We start from the raw sequence: 20,757 nt of genomic DNA, 5'->3' as shown, positions 1-20,757 counted from the left end.
ACTGAAGTTTCTTGTCACAGATGTGTCATCTATTTCTCGTCTCAACAGTATGCAGTGGAAGAAAATGAACAGAGGAAAAAGCAAGAGGAAGCAATGAGAGAAAAGTTACTGGCTCAGGAGGCGAAGCAGCATGACCCTAAGGTGCAGCCCCGCTGGATGAACTCTATCACGTATTTGCTCAGTGCTAAATAAAGCTTTTTCGTAGGCCAAGAATCACAGTGAAAACGAACAAATATCCTTTCCTCTGGTTCAGGTTCAGGCCCAGAAGAAGAGGCACCAGCAGCAGGAGCTGATCGCAGAGCTGCGCAGGCGGCAAGCCAAAGACCACCGGCCTGTGTACGAGGGCAAGGATGGCACTATTGAAGACATTATCACAGGTGGGCCAGACAGGATTGTTAAAAGAACCCATGTGCGTGCCAGCAGCCCCGGTGTTCCCAGGCTGAGGATGACTGTGGTCATCGACTGCTCAGCTCCTTTGAAGTGCACCTTGTGCTACGTGCTTCAGACACCAGCACATCTGGAGCACAGCAAATAGCAAGCGTTGTTCCATGCCATGCTGTCTAGTCTGTTAGGGGAAATGCTGCTGGGTATCAAAGTGTGTGTTTTCAGAAAGGCCCGGTCTCAAGAAGTAAATTGAGGTACTAATAATTAGGATCCACAACAGCCTCAAGCAGCTGTTCCTGGAGGGATCATGTTTTTGGCTTTCTATACCTCCATACCTCTTTAATTTCTTCTAATCTGGCAAAAAACTCACTTGTACTATAATTTCAAAGACCTCATAACAAAATTTTTTCTCAAAACTAAAGTCTAACTATGACAAAATTGGGGGAAAAATGATAAAATGATGACATGTTGTATCCAAAAGATCAAAAGGTTAACTTAGCTGTGATTGAGCAACATTATAATGTTGGGCAAACATGCTTTTCTGCCCACTGTTTGAATGTCGTAAGACAGAAGTGGAGATTGGGAGGTAGGTAGGTGCCTGTCTTCACTGCTCGTACTATACCAGTCTGGACAGACATGGATATAAACTGCACACGAGCAGAATAGCAGAATATTCTGTTTGCAAAGAGCGGACAGTGATTGGGCAGTGTGCAATTTCGTTTCCTACATTAAATTTTTGGAGATGCCAAAGTTAAATCATCTTACAACACACCTACGTATTTTAAGCCTTTATTGGGAGAAAACCCTGCATCTACAGCCTCAGCGTAGCACATAAACTAACTGATGTTTTTGTGATGATCATTAATAACTGTCTAAAGTGTAAATAATATGAATGTTGCTTCATTATAATTACTTTAGTGTTAATAATAGGAATAATTGTGTGTCACTACTATCAGAGCTCTAACTGTGTTTTATCCAGTGGACGGCTTTCAGGACATGTCCTTAACCTTATTAAGAACGTTAGGCTTTCACAAGGTTTGCCCCTCCCCCTTAGGGCAGTGTTTCAGGTGTGACATGTTTTCTCTTCCTCCGCCTCCTCCCCCCAGTACTGAAGAGTGTGCCCTTCACGGCCCGCACTGCTAAACGCGGCTCACGTTTCTTCTGTGAAGCCAACCTCTGTGACGACGCCAACTGCTAGCCCTTCCCCTTTAATGCCAAGGTTGACCAGGTTTCTCTCATACGCATTTTGAACCCCCCACCCTCCCTCGCAACCCACTACCACTACCTCCATGTGCATGCAGCATGATTTCTGTCATCCCACCCCACCCTCAACTATGACTACTGATGACTAACTCGGGCCGTCACTGGTTGTTTGTGTTGAGAAGACTCCTATCAGGTGTCTGGTGATAGGAGTCAGCCAAACCTCTTTGCCTGGAGCTGAGAAAGTTGCATTGAGTGTCAATATGTTTTTGTGTGTAAAATATGTTGACACGCTTGCAGTACAGTCCTGACTGTGATCACGTGTAGGACATCATGCATGACACAGTAGGCTTTTGCGTTATTATGCCATATTTCTTTCAAATTATCCGATACCAACGGACTGAATCTAAAGAGGTTTGGCAAGCAGACTGTTTTATTTTATCAGCACTGCCTTGTTCTATGAGACTAACTTGTTTGGTGTTGGTTTTTCCGGCTAACATGTGACTCTTCTTTCCTCAACCACCACTGTTTATTCTGCCCCCCTCCAGCTGAAAAGAAGATTAATGACAGTATTTCCCACTCCTAGGAGAGGGTAAGAAAGGTAGCCTGGCTGAAAGCCAGCCTGCTTGGCCCTCCAGCTCCTGTGTGCTGCTACAGTGATGTCAGCTGCTTCAGCTAGTGCTTCAGTTGCAAGCAAAGAAACACACAAACACACACACACAAGTTTTAGAACACTATAAAATTTGCTAGCAAACAACACAAAGTTGAACTTGTAAAAAGAAGAAGTCAGCATAGTATTAAAAAGAAACAACTTACCTGCTTTTAAAACAGCCATTAAAATATGAACTCAGGTGTTTAAGTGTCTACAAAGCCCACCTCAGAAGCAACACCAGTGGCATTTTTCTTTTAGTATTAATGTCAAATTTCTTCCTTAGAAATGAGTATCATCCTCACCCCTTCCTGTTACGTGTTGCATGTTGTCCATTGTTTATTTACCTCTCACCTGTCGGCAGCGTCCGCCATGTTTGTCTGTGCTAAATGTCATCTGCAGTGTGCTCAACAGCTATTTGGTCAACAGGCTCTAGAAGAAAACAGAATCAAACTTACATGAACACAGTCTGTATCCACACTTTTGTTTCCTCTGTGACAGCCATCCTGTTTGGTAATCTGCAAACTCAAGAGCTTGTTGACCACTGTATCGTAACCCCAGTGGTTACTTTGTAACGTCCTTATTGTTTAGTGTTACTGATTTGCCAAAATCACCGTCTCAAAGCCTTGAATTTCTCCGTTTTGAAGCACAACTTCTAGCAGTTGAAATACAAGGCTATGGGAATGTGGCATTCCTGCCACATTTGCTAATTTTGTAGCTCTAATGGGCAATTTCAGCTTTAACCCAAAGTTTTACCTGCACAAGTGTTTCCAGATTTTCTGGATTTGAAAATTATAACAATAAACACTCAGTTGTCAGTTTATTAGGGAGCTCAAACTAATGCAGACTAACAACAGTCCTGCAATAAAGGCAACTTTTCATAGTTTCATCTTCATTGTAAAAAAGAGGAAGTGTTTGTGGTGCTGTTTTCATGTACTGCATTTTACAGTAAGGTGTTTCCATTTTCTTTCTTTTTTTTAGCTTAACCTCATTTACAGAAATGAGGTGGAACAACTGATATAAATTAGGTGTACCTAATAAAGTGAGAACTGAGTGTACATCCTCTGCTCTTCTTGCTTAAAAACACTCTTTTAAGAAATTGAGATGTAAACAGAAGCAAATGTCCAGATTGACCTCTTGGTCGTCTAACATGTGTGTCCCCCTGTCTCTCACCCCCCTCTCCATGCCTACTCACAGATCTCCGAAACCAGCCTTTCCTGCGAGCGGACGCGTTGATCCGGAGCGGTTGGAAGAGACCCTAAACCACTTATTCGTCACTTATAGTCCCCTCCCTATTGTAACCCTTCCCTTTGTCCCAGTGGCGCATCTCAACCCTGAGGCTGCAGATCACAAAGACTGAAAAGCGAGGACAGGACAAAGCCCTTGTTTTAGCCCGGTAATTTATTTATTTATGGATGCCCTTTTACAACCACTTTAAATGAGCAGGCATGATTACAGAAGCACAACGCGCTACTACTCCTTCGTCACCGCGAGCAGAAGGCTTTCCCTGCTCTGTCGGCACTGACCTTTGGGAGGATGACCAGAGCACAGGTGAGGCCATCTGAGGACTGGAGGAGGAATTGTGCTTTCACTAACAAGTGCCTGCTAGCATGTGGATCTTAATGTGGACATTCCTAAAACCCATTAATATCCGAAGATTACGCAGAATCTTCGTAATCTTCGGATAGCAGGATTTAAACTGGGAGGCAGCCAAGATGAATTGCCAACTCTTCTGCTGCTGCTGGGACGCCTGCCTTTAAGACACCTGCAAAAGCCTCCTCCAAATAACAGAGGAGGTGCGATGTCATAACAGACATTCGTGGACTGTTTCACAGCGTTACGCCAAGTCTTCGAAACACTTTCAATCAGACTTAATATTGTTTATTTTGATTGTATCTGGGAGCAAAGACCATCACTGTACTGGTTCTTCTTGTCAAGCTAGCCAAACCAAATTACTCCAAAGTTTGATGTTCTGCTTAAGAAGTGCCTTTTTGTGTAAACAGTGTTATTTCTCGTCAGTCAGCCATAATTTGTTTATTTTACGTCTTTCATTTGGTAAAGATTGTATTTTTTACCGCCTTGTAATATAACATTAGCCTTATAATCCTGACAACAATATGCAAGTTGAAGGCACAAAAAAAGCTTAAAGGTAGGTTAGTTCCTTTTTACCTCTAGTACATCAGAACAGCTGACACGAGTCCCCAGAGTTTTGGGCCTTGACCAAGTGGTGGTTAAAAACAGAATATTACGTGCCTTGACAACACTTCCTGTCACACCGTGCGTGACAGTTAGGAGGTGACAGAAGCATGAAGGAGACTCCAGGTGGACAACTGTTTAAAAGGCACACTTGATGTTTGGTTAGCCTGCTGTAAATGTATTAACAGATGAAGGATGAAGTGCATTTAAAGCTTCTTTTTCTTATCCGTTTTAATACAGATTATTCCTCCTAACAGCTTTAGAGACTTGCATGACATTGGCACAAAGGGAGCAATACATCTTAACACTACTTAAATTTGGCTCAAGATTGTATAAAACACTATTCTTGTGTGTATTGAAATCAAAAGAAACATACTTTTTTTTTTTTTTTTAAGAAAAAGCTATTCTTGGGATTGTCTGTTGACTGAAAGACAACACTTCCTGTTTAATAAATATGATGATTTATGTAACAAGACCAAAGACTTTCATTACAATTCAGAAGCCTTTCCAGATTAAGCAACATCCAAACAAGTGCTTTCTACATGTTTGTGTTTTATTTCTTCATTCTTTAATGATAAGTGAGGCTATTTTCTAATGTACTGAAGTATGAAGTAGACTGAATTTCCTCTCCATCTTTCCAAATGACAGACACGGCCATCGTACATTTCTACTATAAAAATCCATTTAATTCCTTATATCAAAAAGAAATCGAATTATAACAAAACAATCAGAACCACAAACGTGGGTTTTTGCCAGTTAAAGAAATTCTCCAAATGAAATATGATTGTTCCAACTTACATGGCGATTTAACAGAGCAGGATGTTAAAAGCAAATAAACAAGAAAAAAGAACAGAATTTAAAGAAAAAATGTGATGAATACTGTTAACATTTGAGGACTAAAGCCAGAGTTTCCTCTTGGTTAAGTGTGTCTGTGTGTGTGTGAGCACCATGCAGTGATATGGTAGGTACGGCTGACAAGCTGAGGTGATTAAAAGCAATACGGTGAGCAGTGAGACATAGAGCCGCACTTCCCAGACTAAAAATCCGGATGGTTAGCAGCAAAGCAAAGGAATGGAGAAAGGAATGCTCATCAGGAAGCCGATCAGTCTCCTTCCCGAGAATGCACTTAACAAGGAGCATTAACCTAAATTACATGTCCATGTAATTACATACAGTGAAGGAAAGAAAAAAAAATCCAACCTCCCACAGAAGTACGTACCATCAGACGGTCTCCCTGGCCTTTCCTGAAAGTATGTTTACAATCAAAAGACGAGGAACAAAAGTTGAACGCAACCGTTCTCGGCTAATTACTGGTCGCAGGTTCTTTTTTTTAGAGGATGACCGGAAATTCACAGAAGCTTGTCTCTACTCCAGGAGAGTTTCAGAACAAAGCCCCAGCTCCTGTCCAGGGTGTCCTGCAGTAGGCTAAGCCAAGGCCACGGATATCATCCCAGGCTTTTTCATCCTGGAATGTGGACTTAATTACAATCATCTTCATCCAGCGCACACTAACACACTGCCATGATTCATTCATCGGTGACACAAAGTATGTCAATTATACAATGACTTAAAAAAACAAAAGAAAAACATTAAAAAGTACAGACTGCTATTTGTTACTGATGTTTGTATTCCTGGGTATATTTTCAAGACACTTTGTTAATAGGTTCATATATATGGAAATATATATATTTATAATATATATATATATATAACTTTAGTCTGTGCAAGGAGGTAAAAGACAATCACTTGAATGTAGCTCTCTGCAACAACAGATCAGATGCAGAGTCTCTTGTGCATACATGTGCAGTTAAACATCACCTCGCCTTTCCCTCTAAGACCTCCAGTAGCAAACATACATATACACAAAATGTGAACCAGCATCCAGGAAGCATTCGTGGTGAGCACTGACGCATCTCCTCTCTTTCATGAACAACGAAGACTTGGCAACATTTTCTAGGATGGAACAAAAATGTTTTTTTTCTCTTTTCCCCTACACAATTTATACAAAAATAAAAAAATTAAAATTGTTCCACTGCCATTTGTATCTTTTACATTTGCACAGAGGTAGTGGCTATATGCGTGAGAAAGGTGTGTGTGTGTGTGTGTGTGTGTGTGTGTGTGTGTGTGTGTGTGTGTGTGTGAGAGAGAAAGTTGTGAGGAAGTGAGCAAAAATGAAAAAGAACTGAATAAAATGTCTATAAAATGGTTTCTTTTCCGTCACCAGAGGATTTGTTTTCCTTTTTGTCAAAGAACAAAATATAATACTGCAATCACTTAAAAAAAGTAGTTCTTCATTTTATACATTTTATACAGTGTTCTCGTTTTTATGTTTTTTTGTTGCTTTTCTTTTCAGTTGGTAAAGGCATAAAATGAGAGAGCTCGCTGGCTCTAGGTTGGGCGAGGCAGGGCAATGTTGGCAGAGTTCAGTCCATGCCGAGGTCTATGCCAGGGGGTCGCTCATGTCCTCGTCGACCTGGGAGAGGAGCTCCTTCTTTTCATCAGTGCTCGCCAGAGAATTGCGGCTGTTGTGGGCACCCATGTACAGGGTGGCATACACTGGGTTCGTGAAGTTGGTGGGCTGCGGAGTGAAGAAAATTACTCGGTGACTCAGGCAAAAGAAATGAAAAGATTTGGTATATTGTGAAAGAAGCAGTATTTTGCTTATTCAAATAGGCTCAGCTCGCATAAATAACAAGATGTTTCCCAGCTCAGTGCTGAAACCCTGGCAGACAGTTGTGGTTTGTTATATTTTCCGTGTTTGGTTATTTGTTTCTGAAACTCTGGGCACTAATCATCTGCCCCCAACAAACCAGTAGGTGTATTTCCAGTGAAGAACTTGCAACTTCTTTTTAAGCACTCCGGACTTTATGGACAATTCCTCATTTGATGTTTTATGATTGTGGTGAAAAGTGTTTGAATATAGTGACCATGAGGGCTCCAGCATAAAAGCTTTATTCAGCTGCTCCCCTTATTCACAGTGGATTTCCGTTCCTGACACCCCCCAAGGGATTTTTGTCTCCAGCTGGGATTAAACTGGAGATTTTTTCACTTCTTAGGTGAATGTAAAAGAAATGGTATTTATATAGTGCCTTCATACTGTGCTTTTATCTGCTGAATACATTCACACACACAGAGGTAACTCAGGGTTCAGTATCTTGCCCAAGCATCGATCTGTATACAAACCACTCGAGCCACAACGTGTAAACCATGAGACTATGGAGCCACTCATCAGAACTAAAGTATATGATTCACATAATTCTAACAATATTCATTCCAAAATTCATTACAGATGCCAGAAGTAAATATCATAACGACACCCACTGGTTTCCTAAGTCTTGCTTTAAAGCTTTTGCATTTGGACTGTGGCGATCTCGATGGCAAAAAACTGGATATAAATGTAGAAAAGTGATTACAGATCAGTCAAGACAGAAAACTGTTTTTCACTAGACTTCCAAAGGACAGGAATATATTGAGAAACCCAGCTACTTTCATCCAGTGTTCTTTAGATCACATAGAAGAGTCTATTTACTGTCTATAATGACTCCACAACCAAAACCAATTCATTAAAAAAAAAACTCACAAAAGGATGTGGAAATATCTGCATGGTTAGCCGCTACCAGGCATTTTCAGATCTTTTTTAATGAAACGGCTTTTTTAAGCTTTGTTACCTTGTCTGGGTCTAAAGCAAAGTCGGAGTCCAGAAGTTCCCCAGCATCATCATCAGGATCTCCTTCATAGATCTTATAGGCAGGGTTTCCAATCTCAACATTCATGGCCCCGTTGGTCATTCGGTGGTGCTGGAAGCCCTTGGCACTGCAGAGAAACAGATCAACAATTATCTTAGAAGCAGATTCAGACCCTTGTTTAAAAGAATTGATGTGCTAACCTCAGAAGAAAGCTAGAGTGACTAAAAGGTGTCTTATCATAAACCCATATCATAAATTCACTCAACACTGGCTGTGTACAATTGACAAGAACAAGACAACATATATCAAAGGTTTTCAAATGAGCTTTTGTGTCAAAAGGCCATTTGATCAAACCTATCGAATATACTGCAGCATGTCCATCGCGGACAATGCTGGATTAGATTGCAAATATTCGGCTGTTTGCAAGCATATAAACATTTTTCATAGATGCACAGTTATACATTTTACTCTGCAAGCACATTGCCTGAGCCTAATATTTACAAATGTAAACAGGGAAAGGCATGGAGGACAATGGGAGGACGTCAAAAGTTCAACTACTCGTGCATCACCAGAGCTATTCCAGAGCGAGTAGGCCCCCTGTGTTGTTGGGTGGGAAACCCCATGGAAGCCAAACAGAAGATGGCAAGCGAGGACAATGGAAAGATTTCGGCACTGAACGACAGAATGGACAAAAGGACAGACAAAAGCATAGCAAAGGCAGTCTGACTGTATTTTAGGGAAAGGAGAGGAGAGGAATTGGGGGTCAACAGGTGAATTATGTAACCCTATCAAGTTACCGCGAGCACTGAGAACGAGATTTGCCCGGGCATAGAGACCTGGGAGACAGGGAAATAGATGGTTATCAAAAGGTAAGAGAGAAAGAAAGACCAGAACGGTGAGGACCAGATGACAAATGGAGTTTGAATTTTTTAAAGATGAAAAAGCGTCCTGAACTAGTACTCACCCACGCATTCTCTGCTTGTACCACAAGATGGCACCAACCACCAGCAGTGCCAGCAACAGCAGCAGCAGCACTGGGACGATGATTGACGCAGTACCTATGAGTGAACAAATAATGATAAGCAAATAGGACCAAAGTGCATGTTCTATGAACAAACTTTGATTTTGTCAGGGAGTGGCTGACTTACTACCACTAGAAGTATGAGACTCTATAGGAGCTGTGATATCACATCTGTATCCCCTCCATCCAACAGCACACCTGGGTATAGAGGTACACAGTGGATATGTGGGTAAGTGTGCTAAGCGGACATTAAAACAATAAAATATTATTAAGTATATATATGCCTGTTAATGTCTAATGGGATCTTACGTGCACTGTGGCAGCAGTGTGCGATTGTCTACTGAACACTGTCCATGTGTGCAGTAGTTTGAACAGGTATAGCAGCTGGGTTGGATCTGACCATTTGGACAGCTTCAAACATACAGGAAAAAAAATATTAAAGCAGATCCTAATGCAGCAGAATAATAATAATAACAATAATAATAATGATTCCCACGATTTCAGAATAATATATTCCATGCTGTGCACTGTTAGGAAGCACAAAATCCACAGATTGCTGGGTGACCTTGGGTGAAGAATATTCTGGCAGTTCAAAATAAAAGCCAGCAAATATTTACAAATCCAAGTCTAATCGATGTAGCACAGTAACCACGTCCCACACGATACTCACCTGCAGGAAACCTCCCCTGAGGCTGACGTCAAACATTTGCCCGTTCCGCAGAATTGACATTTGTCCAGCTCACACTGGTGCCCGACGTACTTGGTGGGGCACAGACAAAGTTTGGTGCCGTTGGAGGTCTGTAAGCAGGTTCCACCATTCTCGCAGAAGCCTTCACATTTACCTTAAGACAGCAAAGAAAGAGAAGAGGGTCACATACTGTTGATGCAAAATACCCTGCTTAGCAATCTATTAAAAGAAACAGAAACATCCTCAGGTGCTTTTACTTACTGTACTGACACTGGTCTCCCAGGTACTCTGGCAGGCAACTGCAGGTTGGCTGGTTGCCCCTACTGACCAGGCACGTGCCTCCATTCAGGCAGTTGTCCTGACAAGTGTGGCGATTGCAGTTTGGCCCTGTGAAGCCTTTAGGACATCTGCAAGTTGGCAACCCTAGAATACACAATTATTATGAAATTTTAAGTATTACATTTCATTTAACATTTGATAAACACACAACCAAAACTGCTGACTCAGTTCCTTCTCAGGTTTCTTAAACTAGAAATTCCACTGGTTTGCACACATGATAGAACCAATGAAGTGCCAGTGAGCCAAAGGTTTGGAAATATGTGGAATTCCCCTGCTTCATGCCTTCTGCTGCAGCCTGTAATTGCTATCACTAATGAGTACTCAAGAATACTCTCGCAGACATCAAAAGAGTGGATTTTTTTTTAATGATTTAAACAATTCTTGGAATAGGGGCAAAAAAAAAAAAAAAAAGCTTCTTTCCTGTGATCAAAAGCCTTGGCACGTCAAATTCAACCTGATTAGCACAGTAACGTTTGCTAATCAGCAGTAAACTCAGGGTACAGCTCAGGCTGATGATCGTCAGCCAAAGCACTGGATCAACTGAAATTTTTTTTTTTTTTTTAGCCTGAAGAAGGATAATGTCAAAGGATTGTGTTATTAAGGTCTAGAAGAAACTTTATGGCAAGCACTTCAATAGTCTGGCCAAATTCGCTGTGGCACAAGAAGAAGAAAAAACGGCTCTTCCAAAGGAGAGTTTCTCCTCTGGGTATGAGAAATGTAAATGTTGATGTTATTTCATGCAAAACCTGTTGAGATACTTTGTCCTGAATAACACAAATCAGGCAGACCAACATTACCATCTCCGGAGCCATCATTGCCTTAGACTGTGGCGTCTTTACCACACAGTATAAAAATGCCTTGAGGCGACCATTGTTGTGCTTTGGTGCCGTATGATTAACCTTGAATTGAATCTCTCACCGGCATGAGAAGCAGTGCAGGTGCCTCCGTTTTTACAGTAGTCCCTGCATTGGTTGATTTCACATCTCTCGCCTATGTAGCTGGGCTGGCAGCGACACTTTGCCACTTGACGGTCGTTGAAGAAGCAGCTCCCACCGTTCTGACACTGGATATCGCACGGAACTGAGGGCGGGGCTGTCAAAGGACACGGCACTTTGAATTTAGTGTGTACATGTTAACCTTGCTAGAAGGGAAGCCACTTGTTTATGTAGTGTACATACAGAACGGTGACTGGGTGGGGTTTGGTCTCTCCGCACATGTGCCGTTGTCTGCAACGTAGTTGTTAGGGCAGGTGCACACCGGCCCACTGGGGCTGAGGAGACACAGCCACTCACACTTCTTTCTGTCACACGGGTTAGTCACTGGTGCAGAGAGAAACATGACCAGTGAGAAAATCCAAAAAGCGTGCATCAAAACAAGGTGTGTGGTGTCCATTTTACATTAAGACTGACTATGTGTGAAGAAAAATCCTTGGACAAATCAACCAGCAATATGTTTGATACTCACTCTCTGGCTGCTTGTAACGGTGATACAGGACTATGTCTGTAGCATGGTTGATGCCTGTAGTGAGATTCTCCATAGGGCCTTTACCAAACTTGTTGACCCGGAAGACAAAGTTGTTAATATATGTGACCCCATAAATGTAGTCCTCAAAGATATCTATGCTGAATGGATGGAGCAAATCTAGAGGGGAAAAAAGTGCAAAATACATATGGGCGGGCAAGTGTTAATGTCACATTAGCAAACTTGCATGTAGTCTGGAAAGTTGCAGAATAAACTCAACTGTTTTTGATCCCGGAGACAGCAACGACAGGGTCAGAGCCATCCAGACGAACACTGCCGATGACTGATAGTTTAGCATCTGCCCAGTAAAGACGCTCATTGAAGTAGTCCACAGCTAAGCCTGCAGAGGCACAATTAGAGAGCCTTAATGAGAATGTTACACTATGTGGATGAATAATTATGCGTATCTGGATTCAAATAAATTCAGTCTCGGAGCAGTACTTACCTGTCGGCCACTGGATGTTCTCCTGGACGAGTGTTTGTCTTAGAGTGCCGTCCATGGCGGCCGTCTCAATTTTAGGGTGGTTTCCCCAGTCTGCCCAGTACATGGTACTAATAAAAAATCCAGAGTCAGAACCAGAGATGGGCAGTAACGCGTTACTTGTAACGCGTTACTTGTAACGCGTTACTGTAATCCGATTACTTTTTTCAAGTAACGAGTAAAGTAAGGGATTACTATTGGAAAAACAGTAATTAGATTACCGTTACTTTCCCGTAGGAACGCTGCGTTACTGCGTTACTAAAACAGTGATTTTTTTGCGAGAATGTCTCATGACAGTGACGTAAGCGAGTGCGACGTTCGTGACAACAGCTGTGTGCAGATCAACAATGGATCATATATCAGTGCGGAGAGAGTATGAGCGTGCAGCGTTTAAAGCGTGGAAGTACTGACCTTACTTTGAGTTTGATTCCATAAAAAGTGACAAAAACATTAGCGTCCGTTGTGCGTGGGAAGAAAACTTCTTTTTACAGCGAAAAAAACCCTAAACTTCCGAGCAAGCACCGAGTAGCTACGACGTAATGGGAAACTCACAGAGAAACTCGCGGATTCTTCCACTGACCGCTGCGGCTCACCTGCACCAGGGTAAACCTCCGCCTACCCTACTCCTGCTTTACAGGTGAAAATAGAGCAAAAGGACCGCTAGTCTTTGACTTTATTTATTTTCTGCTGTGTTTTACTTGCATCTATTTGAAAGACTGAGTGTAAACACAAAAAATATTTTATTTTATGTGCTGGAATGTGCAGAAAATAGGTTTAAATGTTAAACAAATTTCTTCCAGTCAGAGAATTTTGCATATAATTAAATTTTTGCTTGATGCATAAAGTTAAAAGATTAAAACTAATAAAACAAGTTTTAAAAAGAGACTTTTCCATTTGATTACATTTTGTATGATGGATTATGCAGAAAAAGTAGAATTGGGCTGAAAGGTCTATCGCTTTATCACCTATTCAGGTTGTAAATCGTGTTTTTAAAAAGTAACTAAGTAATTAATTACTTTTGAAAATAAGTAATCAGTAAAGTAACGGGATTACTTTTTTTGGGAAGTAATCAGTAATTAGTTACTGATTACTTTTTTCAAGTAACTTGACCAACACTGGTCAGAACACATATGTGCAAAATATAAGACAACAGAAAAAAAATCCTTAAAAGAATGATCCATTTACCCTCTCTGTGGATTCACTACAATGGCATAAGGCTCGTCTATCATGCCGTAGATGAGGGTCTTGGAATGCTGGCCTGACAACTGAGCCACTTCAATTACATCTCGGCCTGAGTCAGTCCAGTACAGGTTACCAGCCACCCAGTCCACAGCAATACCACGGGGCATCTTCAGGTCTTTGATCTGGATAAAAGCACAAAGTTGAGGCGTTTGAATGATGGCGTGTATATTGGTGCTCTAGAGATTTTGCATTATTTGACCAGCATTACCTGCAGGTTGTTGATGCTAGAAGATGACGATGAGGATGATCCTGGAAGCTCGTAGGAGGAGATGCGCCCCGTGTGCCAGTTGGTCCAGAAGATGCGGTTGGTCTTGACGTGCAGGTCCATCGCATCAATGCGCACACTGGCATCACCCTGGAAGGTCTGCTCATAGCGCCAGTTGGGCATGCCGGGGTCAAGGCTTCGGATTTCATTGTCGTCAGCGATGTATAGAATCTGCCGACTGCTGTTCATGTCTGGAAGGAAAGAGAGAGAAACCGTTGCAGTGATGCTCACCTTGAAGTGAACAATTATTACAAGACTTGAGGGAAAAAAATTAATAAAATAAGCAGCGCATTTACTGTCAGCCTTGCAGGTGTCATTTATCCTGGTGAAGTACTTGTGGCAGCTGCATTTGTAGGAGCCTTTGGTGTTATTGCAGATGTGGGAACAGACTCCAAACTGCAGACACTCGTTCTTATCTTAAAAATATGAGACCCAAAAGAAAAAGAAAGTCACATGAAATTTAAAAATATTGCCCAGCTCTTACCCTCTACATTGAGGGTTAAGAGCTGTCATGATTCACTTTGTGCGTGCGTACCTCCACAGGTGTGGTGTCCTATCTTTTGGAAGCCTGGTTTGCAGGAGCAGAAGGAGTCTGTGCCATTGGTGACACAGTGGGCCTCATCTCCATCACCACACTGAGTTGTGTTACTCCGACAGTCGTTTAGCTTTGTGTCTATAGGACAAAAAACACAAGTGAAAGATAAGCCTGTGGATTTAAAGGGTAAAAATTTCAGACTTTAGGTCCATGATCAGTTATGCAGAAGTGAGTGAAGATCTACCCGTTTTGCAGTTGATCTCATCAGAGCCATAGTCTTCGCAATCATTAAAGAAGTTACAGCGCAGATTGGAGCTGATGCATCTGCCATTGGAGCACAAGAACTCGTCTTTCTCACACGTGGGAACAGATGGAGGAGCCTCTGTTGACAAAAATGCAGACATAAGTCAGCATCTCCTCAGTCAAAGATGAGGAAGTAGGAGATTTTATAACCAGAACAACTTCCTAACTTACGGCAGTTCAGTTCATCGCTGTTGTCTCCACAATTATTAACGCCGTCACACCTCCTTGACACTTGCAGACACACACGGTCATTTTGGCAGCGGAACGCTCTTGTCGGCGGACACTGGAACTTCCCTAAGAGTTGAACAGAAAGAGAAGGGAAGAAGAAAGAAAAATAGGTGAGAAGAAAAAAATGCAATAGGAATTCAACATGATTTTGATCAGCAAGACGGCAAAACTCACTGCATTCTTCGGGTTTCTCATCAGAGTTGTCCCCACAGTCATCCTCTCCATCACACTTCCAGGCGAGGGGCTTGCACAGAGTGTTGTTACACTGGAACTCATCCAGAGGGCAGTGACGGCCAGCTGCAGGAAGAAACTGATTTTTACTACCGGTGTGTGCTCGTGTAAAACCTGATACAAGCTCAGTTGTTGGGAGTCAGCTTTAAGGCATCTGGGATCTACTTTTCTCTTAAAAATGACACACCCACAGAAATATGCTTACCAGCACTGCCACAGTTTTCCTCATCGCTGCCGTCCATGCAGTCAGGATCAGCATCACACCGCCAGCGGATCGGAATACAGTGTCCATTCTTACACGAGAACTGGTCCTGGTCACACTTCAGATCACAGCCATGCTAAAGAAACATCGTTGTCCATCGTAAACACAGACATAACAGGAAGTGCAAAAAGGATTTTTTTTCTTCTCCAAACAATTTCAACAGATCCAACCTCGTCAGATCCGTCCGCACAGTCATGGTCTCCATCGCACTTCCACCTCCCAGCAATGCAACGGCCGTTGGTGCAGGCAAACTCGCTTTCTGAACACTGTCGAGGCACTACAGAAGAACACAAGGCTTGTGTCACTGACAACATGAGCACAGTTGCGGTGAGCTATGGCCGTTTTACCCTTCAGCACAAGACAAAGAGTGTAACAGTTACATGAGGATGACTATAGACACTAATGTGAGAGAGTGAAAGGAGCTGTTTTATTACAAATTATTGTCAATATAACTGGTTTTATAACTGTTGTTTTTTTTTTTACTGTGGTTATATTTGCTGCGATAGCCAATTAGCACTGACGATGAAGTCTGTACAGAGCTCAGCTTGCAGACTCTCGCAGGTCAGAGGGACAGTGAATGAAGACACTATTTAATAACAGATACAGAGAGGTGCTCAAAATGGGAGTGGTTCTCTTATGGAGATGAAGTAACTTACCTCTGGCTCATGCCAACAGGACAGTATGAAATGAAACAAATAATCAGATGAGAAATGGGCAATGAATTAGCACCAAACAAACGCTGTAGCAGTTAAGAGTTAAAAAGGTGCAAAGTGACTGTTACCAGTGAAAAAGACACGGGCATGAGTGTAAATGACAGTGGACAAGGTAAAATGACATATGGAGGGACCGTTTCCAAGCTCAAAGTGATTCTTACTGCAGTTGTCTTCATCGGAGTTGTCCCCGCAGTCATTGTCATAGTCACACTGCCAGCGGCCCGGCACACAGCGGTTGTTCTTACATCTGAACTGGTATGGCTCACACGTCCTCTCAGCTGTCCAAGACACAAAATTATTATTGCCAATGAAATCAAAAACAGAGAAGAAAATAGAGAGAGAATTTTTACTTAAAAAAGAAAACACAATATTTACCACACTCCTCTTTCGGTTCATCTGATGCATCGCCGCAGTCATCCTCGCCGTCGCACTTCCAGCGAGCGGGAATGCAGCGGCCAGAGTCTTTGCATCGGAACTCGTCCACACCACAGGTCATCTGGGCTGCAAAGGGAAACATATGGGGGGCAGTTATCCTAATTAGCTTTAAGTGTAACTCAGAATAAACAACATGCAGAGTAAACTGCGAGTCCTACTGCAGTTGGCGGGCTCATCTGATCCGTCCACACAATCGTTGTCACGGTCGCACACCCAGACACGAGGTATGCAGCGTTTGGTGATGGCACACTGGAACTGGGTGGGCGCACATGTGACTTCAGCTGTGGGGTGGAGATGGGGGGAATAACAGGTTTGCAGTAAATGTGGACTAAAAGTGAGAGAAAAGGGGGAAAAAAACCCTGAAAAAGTAGGTATACTCACGGCAGTCCTTCTCATCCTCGCCTTCTCCACAGTTGACCTGGCCGTTACAGCGGAAGATGCCTGGAATGCAGCGGCTGGGGTGGGAACACTTGAACTGGCTGGGCAGGCAAACATGAATGTCTGCGGTGAGATAAGAAAGAGATTAAAAATGAATGAGCAAATAACATTAAAGTAATTTTTTCCAGTTTATTTGCTGTTAAATTCTGAAGGTTGGTTCCTCATGTAGCTTTCTTTATTTTTGACTGAGTTCACATGTGCCTCGTGTGTATTTCCTTTTTGCTAAAGCATATAGTTAGGGCTGGACCAGGTGACCCTGAATCCTCCCTTAGTTATGCTGCAATAGACGTAGGCTGCCGGGGGATTCCCATGATGCATTGAGTTTTTCCTTTCCAGTCACCTTTCTCACTCACTATGTGTTAACAGACCTCTCTGCATTGAATCATATCTGTTATTAACCTCTGTCTCTCTTCCACAGCATGTCTTTATCCTGTCTTCCTTCTCTCACCCCAACCGGTTGCAGCAGATGGCCCCGCCCCTCCCTGAGCCTGGTTCTGCCGGAGGTTTCTTCCTGTTAAAAGGGAGTTTTTCCTTCCCACTGTCGCCAAAGTGCTTGCTCATAGGGGGTCATATGATTGTTGGGTTTTTCTCTGTATCTATGAAGCGCCTTGAGGCGACTTTTGTTGTGATTTGGCGCTATATAAATAAAATTGAATTGAATTGAATATAAAGTGTGAGTCTTTGTCAAATCATCACATGATCTCGACTCCCTCATGTTCCAGACTTTCTCTTGTTCTCTCCTTTTGTCAATGTTGATTTTGTCAGAGTTTTAGACTCCTGCTGCTCCACGTTATCTGTTTATCAAAATTTCTTGTTTTTCCTGTCAGTCCCTGTTCTGTCTTATACTGGGTCCTCTTGTGAAAATTTCAAATAAAACAGTGACAATTTTTGTACATAAATGAACATATATTACAAAAAAACAGGCACATACCACAGTTGGCCTCGTCTGAATTGTCCTGGCAGTCGTTGTCTCCATCACAGATGTATGCAGGGTTGGTGCAGATGCCTGTACCACACTGAAACTGCCCTGGTCTGCAATTGAATTCGGCTGTCGTGGAAGAAGAAGAAGTCACACGGTGTTTCAAGATCATACCGACATACATTTCACTGTTGAATTGTGAGCTGAGGTAAGATCAAAAGGTATAGCATGCATAAAGCATGCTAGATGACTGTCATACTCCATCACGTCCTAATTATCTTCTTCAAACACTTACGGCAGTTGTCTGGCTCATCTGAACGATCTCCACAGTCATCTTCTGTGTCACATTTCCACCAGAAAGGAATGCATTTGTCATTCTTGCACACAAACTGCAACAGGAAGAGAAGTGAATCAAAGTGATGATAGGGCATTATATCAGGGCTTCACTGGCTCATTTGTAGTTGACAAAAGCGTAAGCTAGGTATTGTATCACCGGGCAGCCAGCCAACTGTCAATAAGCAATGACCAGGCATGAGTAGTTTATCAAATAGGCCACAGCGGGGAACTGAGATATGAAAAGCCAGTTATCAATGGGCCATTTTTCCATTAATGATGTTTACATCATTACCTGGCTGGCTGTGCAGTTGGACATGCAAGCGTGCCGATCGTTTGCCAGATAGAAGTTGGTGGGACAGGCACACTTATAACCTCCACCAGGAGAAAGGAGGCAGAGATTACTGCAGCCACCGTTGTTTATCTGGCACGGGTGGTTGAGCACTGGAAAAGATAAAAAGAGGGAAAATGTTTTCACCACATGGTTCACTTTTTTTTTTCCCACCCCCAACCCTTAGGTTTTAGATCTGAATGTAGGGAATATATTTGAATGTACTGAAAATAAGTTATTACACCACAGACAGAAACTAAATCAATACTGAAATGTTACTTAACAGCAGTAAATAGCAACAGTTTGCGCACTAAGACTGTAAACTTGTTCAAAAGACCACATTTACTCCTCCTACCCGGAGGTTGGCGGTAAGGATGGTAAATGTGGATGTCCATGGGTCGGTGCAGGGTGCTGATCAGGGTCGTCTTGTTGGTACCCAGAGTCTTATGAGCTCTGTTGATGGACTTTGTTTCCCAGTCGGTCCAGTAGATGTATTCTTCAAACAGTGTCATGGCAAATATGTGAGGGATGTCTTGGCTGAGAACTGTGAGGATACACAAGAATAAACAAATCGCACTCTATATCTGAAGACAAATCATTCTGGTTCTGGATGTTTCCTACTGCAGCCTTCAGTAGGCTGATTGGAGGAAATGCCTTAAAATAACATATAATACAGTCACCAAATAAATACGTGAATGTTATGTATCTCAAATATACATGTGAATATGTCAACATATTCAGAATTTGAAGCTCTTGCTGCTCCTGTGTTGCTGTTTTGCAAAGTGAAACCTTTGATAAAATCCTGCACTGTTAATGGCAAACTGAGGCAGGGTGTGGCGCAGACATGCACCATATCTCTGTTATATAATAGGTTCTACACCTCATTAGGTTTTACACTATTAATCACTTTTCCTGCTCTTGTATAATATGTTTTATGCTCACTCTCAGTGTTTGTGTGTTATGGAAGCACACCATAGCAATGCATCACATACTGACAAATTTGCAAATGCTGTGTGTGTGGCACAAGTTCAAAATACCTCGACAGCGAGAGACCGTAGCTTCAGCGCTGACTTTAAAGAATAATGCACCTTAAACGACTGACGTTGTGATGTAATAGCGGTTTTTATAGCATCAAGTTGAGCTGAGGTATTGGTGAGATTAACATTAATTGCCCTTTGATCCATTCTTATCTCAATTCAAACAGGCCAAGTCTTGTTGCACAAAGACACACAGAGGCACACTGGTGTTTTATGGCATATGTGTATCCAGGGTTGGGTGAATAATAATTTATAGGATGCATTAAATCTGAAAGAAGTCAGTGACATTTTATGATGATTTCTCAATGCCAAAAAGCTTCAATTCATCTTGATAAATCAAAAATGTTCATGAAGCACAACACTCTGCTGGAAGTCTATTCTGTAAGTTGTATACTAGCCCATAATTTAATGCATATGCCTAAACAAAGAAAAAAGGATTCTATCCCTATGCTATCTATAGGTTTTGAGCACAACTTATAAAATGTGGGAAGTATCAATGCAGATGACCAATGCACTCCAGAAATCCTGCATGCTAAGCCGATTAACAATTCCAGCTATTGTAGTACATGTACTAAACAACTGAGCACTATGCAGATATCGCACACGCTCAGAGGCCTCTCCTACCAGAACAATCTGTCCTATTCACAGTTTGTGTCTTCTGGACTTGAGTTGCAGGACTCCAGAATAGCAGACAGCCATGTAACCTGCCTGCTCATGCCTGGTGTCTCTCAAATATGTGTGTGTGTGTGTGTGTGTGTGTGTGTGTACGGAAGAAAGTCACTCAGATTTCAACACCATGTGAACCTGCAAAATTTACTCACAGGAAAACCTAACCCCTCTTTAATCACCACTATGGTCTTGTCATAAACAGTTTATCCTGTTAAATGAGTTATGATCTATAAACCACTTAAAGCTCCTCAGCTCCCTGACACATTTATTTAAAAGATTAAATCAGTTCATGGACAGAAACTGTGACACTTAATAGCACGCTGCTGCCTTTTACTGAGAGGTTTTACATAATTAGTCTTTGACAAAAAAAAGTCACTAAAGATGAGAGTATTTTGAATCTCACATGCTGTACTTTCCAAAAGTCTTGAAACAACCCGTATTTCTTTGAGGGAAAACTGGAAATAAGTGCTGTGATTTATTGAAACATGCAAACACGCCTGGAAACAAAAATTGAGTTTGTATATTTACTTTCAAGACAACTCTGAAAAATTACAAGAAGCAAAATACAAAGAAATGACGAGTGGGTTCAGAGCCGGTGTTTCTTCAGACAAATACAACAATCAAAAACAAACAATTGAAATCTCATAACTT

The 20,757-nt window shown here is 42.0% G+C and overlaps 2 protein-coding genes across 10 annotated transcripts in view; one reads left to right on the top strand and one right to left on the bottom strand.

Moving 5' to 3' along the window:
* fmnl3 (formin-like 3) overlaps positions 1-5,797 on the top strand; it is a 33,217-nt gene extending 27,420 nt beyond the window's left edge. For 2 of the 8 annotated variants that reach the window (XM_084916880.1, XM_084916886.1), the window contains 3 exons: positions 49-141; positions 254-377; positions 1,491-5,797. In XM_084916880.1, coding sequence (XP_084773006.1) covers positions 49-141; positions 254-377; positions 1,491-1,582 — 309 coding nt within the window. In that variant the 3' untranslated portion in view covers positions 1,583-5,797. The remainder of the gene's footprint in view (positions 1-48; positions 142-253; positions 378-1,490) is intronic. The other 6 variants (XR_014798885.1, XM_084916885.1, XM_084916882.1 and 3 more) reach the window with 6 other exon arrangements.
* The window catches only part of LOC146363754 (low-density lipoprotein receptor-related protein 1-like), an 82,060-nt gene continuing 66,396 nt past the window's right edge, over positions 5,094-20,757 (bottom strand). Inside the window, exons 61-90 of one of the 2 annotated variants that reach the window (XM_084916878.1) lie at positions 18,756-18,944; positions 18,365-18,513; positions 18,032-18,125; positions 17,749-17,865; positions 16,761-16,880; positions 16,538-16,660; positions 16,320-16,445; positions 16,106-16,222; positions 15,402-15,508; positions 15,175-15,307; positions 14,913-15,035; positions 14,682-14,804; positions 14,452-14,589; positions 14,208-14,345; positions 13,969-14,088; positions 13,616-13,863; positions 13,351-13,529; positions 12,130-12,236; positions 11,905-12,024; positions 11,628-11,804; positions 11,342-11,482; positions 11,082-11,255; positions 10,086-10,247; positions 9,807-9,978; positions 9,446-9,547; positions 9,264-9,334; positions 9,080-9,173; positions 8,913-8,951; positions 8,098-8,242; positions 5,094-7,007 (exon numbers count right to left, since the gene is read on the bottom strand). In XM_084916878.1, the coding sequence (XP_084773004.1) occupies positions 6,870-7,007; positions 8,098-8,242; positions 8,913-8,951; positions 9,080-9,173; positions 9,264-9,334; positions 9,446-9,547; positions 9,807-9,978; positions 10,086-10,247; positions 11,082-11,255; positions 11,342-11,482; positions 11,628-11,804; positions 11,905-12,024; positions 12,130-12,236; positions 13,351-13,529; positions 13,616-13,863; positions 13,969-14,088; positions 14,208-14,345; positions 14,452-14,589; positions 14,682-14,804; positions 14,913-15,035; positions 15,175-15,307; positions 15,402-15,508; positions 16,106-16,222; positions 16,320-16,445; positions 16,538-16,660; positions 16,761-16,880; positions 17,749-17,865; positions 18,032-18,125; positions 18,365-18,513; positions 18,756-18,944 (3,986 nt within the window). In that variant the 3' untranslated portion in view covers positions 5,094-6,869. The remainder of the gene's footprint in view (positions 7,008-8,097; positions 8,243-8,912; positions 8,952-9,079; positions 9,174-9,263; positions 9,335-9,445; positions 9,548-9,806; positions 9,979-10,085; positions 10,248-11,081; positions 11,256-11,341; positions 11,483-11,627; positions 11,805-11,904; positions 12,025-12,129; positions 12,237-13,350; positions 13,530-13,615; positions 13,864-13,968; positions 14,089-14,207; positions 14,346-14,451; positions 14,590-14,681; positions 14,805-14,912; positions 15,036-15,174; positions 15,308-15,401; positions 15,509-16,105; positions 16,223-16,319; positions 16,446-16,537; positions 16,661-16,760; positions 16,881-17,748; positions 17,866-18,031; positions 18,126-18,364; positions 18,514-18,755; positions 18,945-20,757) is intronic. The other variant, XM_084916879.1, reaches the window with a different exon arrangement.

Source organism: Perissodus microlepis, chromosome 20 (genome assembly GCF_051167445.1).
Source record: "Perissodus microlepis isolate ML-2025 ecotype Zambia chromosome 20, ASM5116744v1, whole genome shotgun sequence".
NCBI classification, from domain to species: Eukaryota; Metazoa; Chordata; class Actinopteri; order Cichliformes; family Cichlidae; genus Perissodus; species Perissodus microlepis.
Note: the sequence above shows the minus strand (reverse complement) of the source record. Positions and strands in the feature narration are given on the sequence as shown.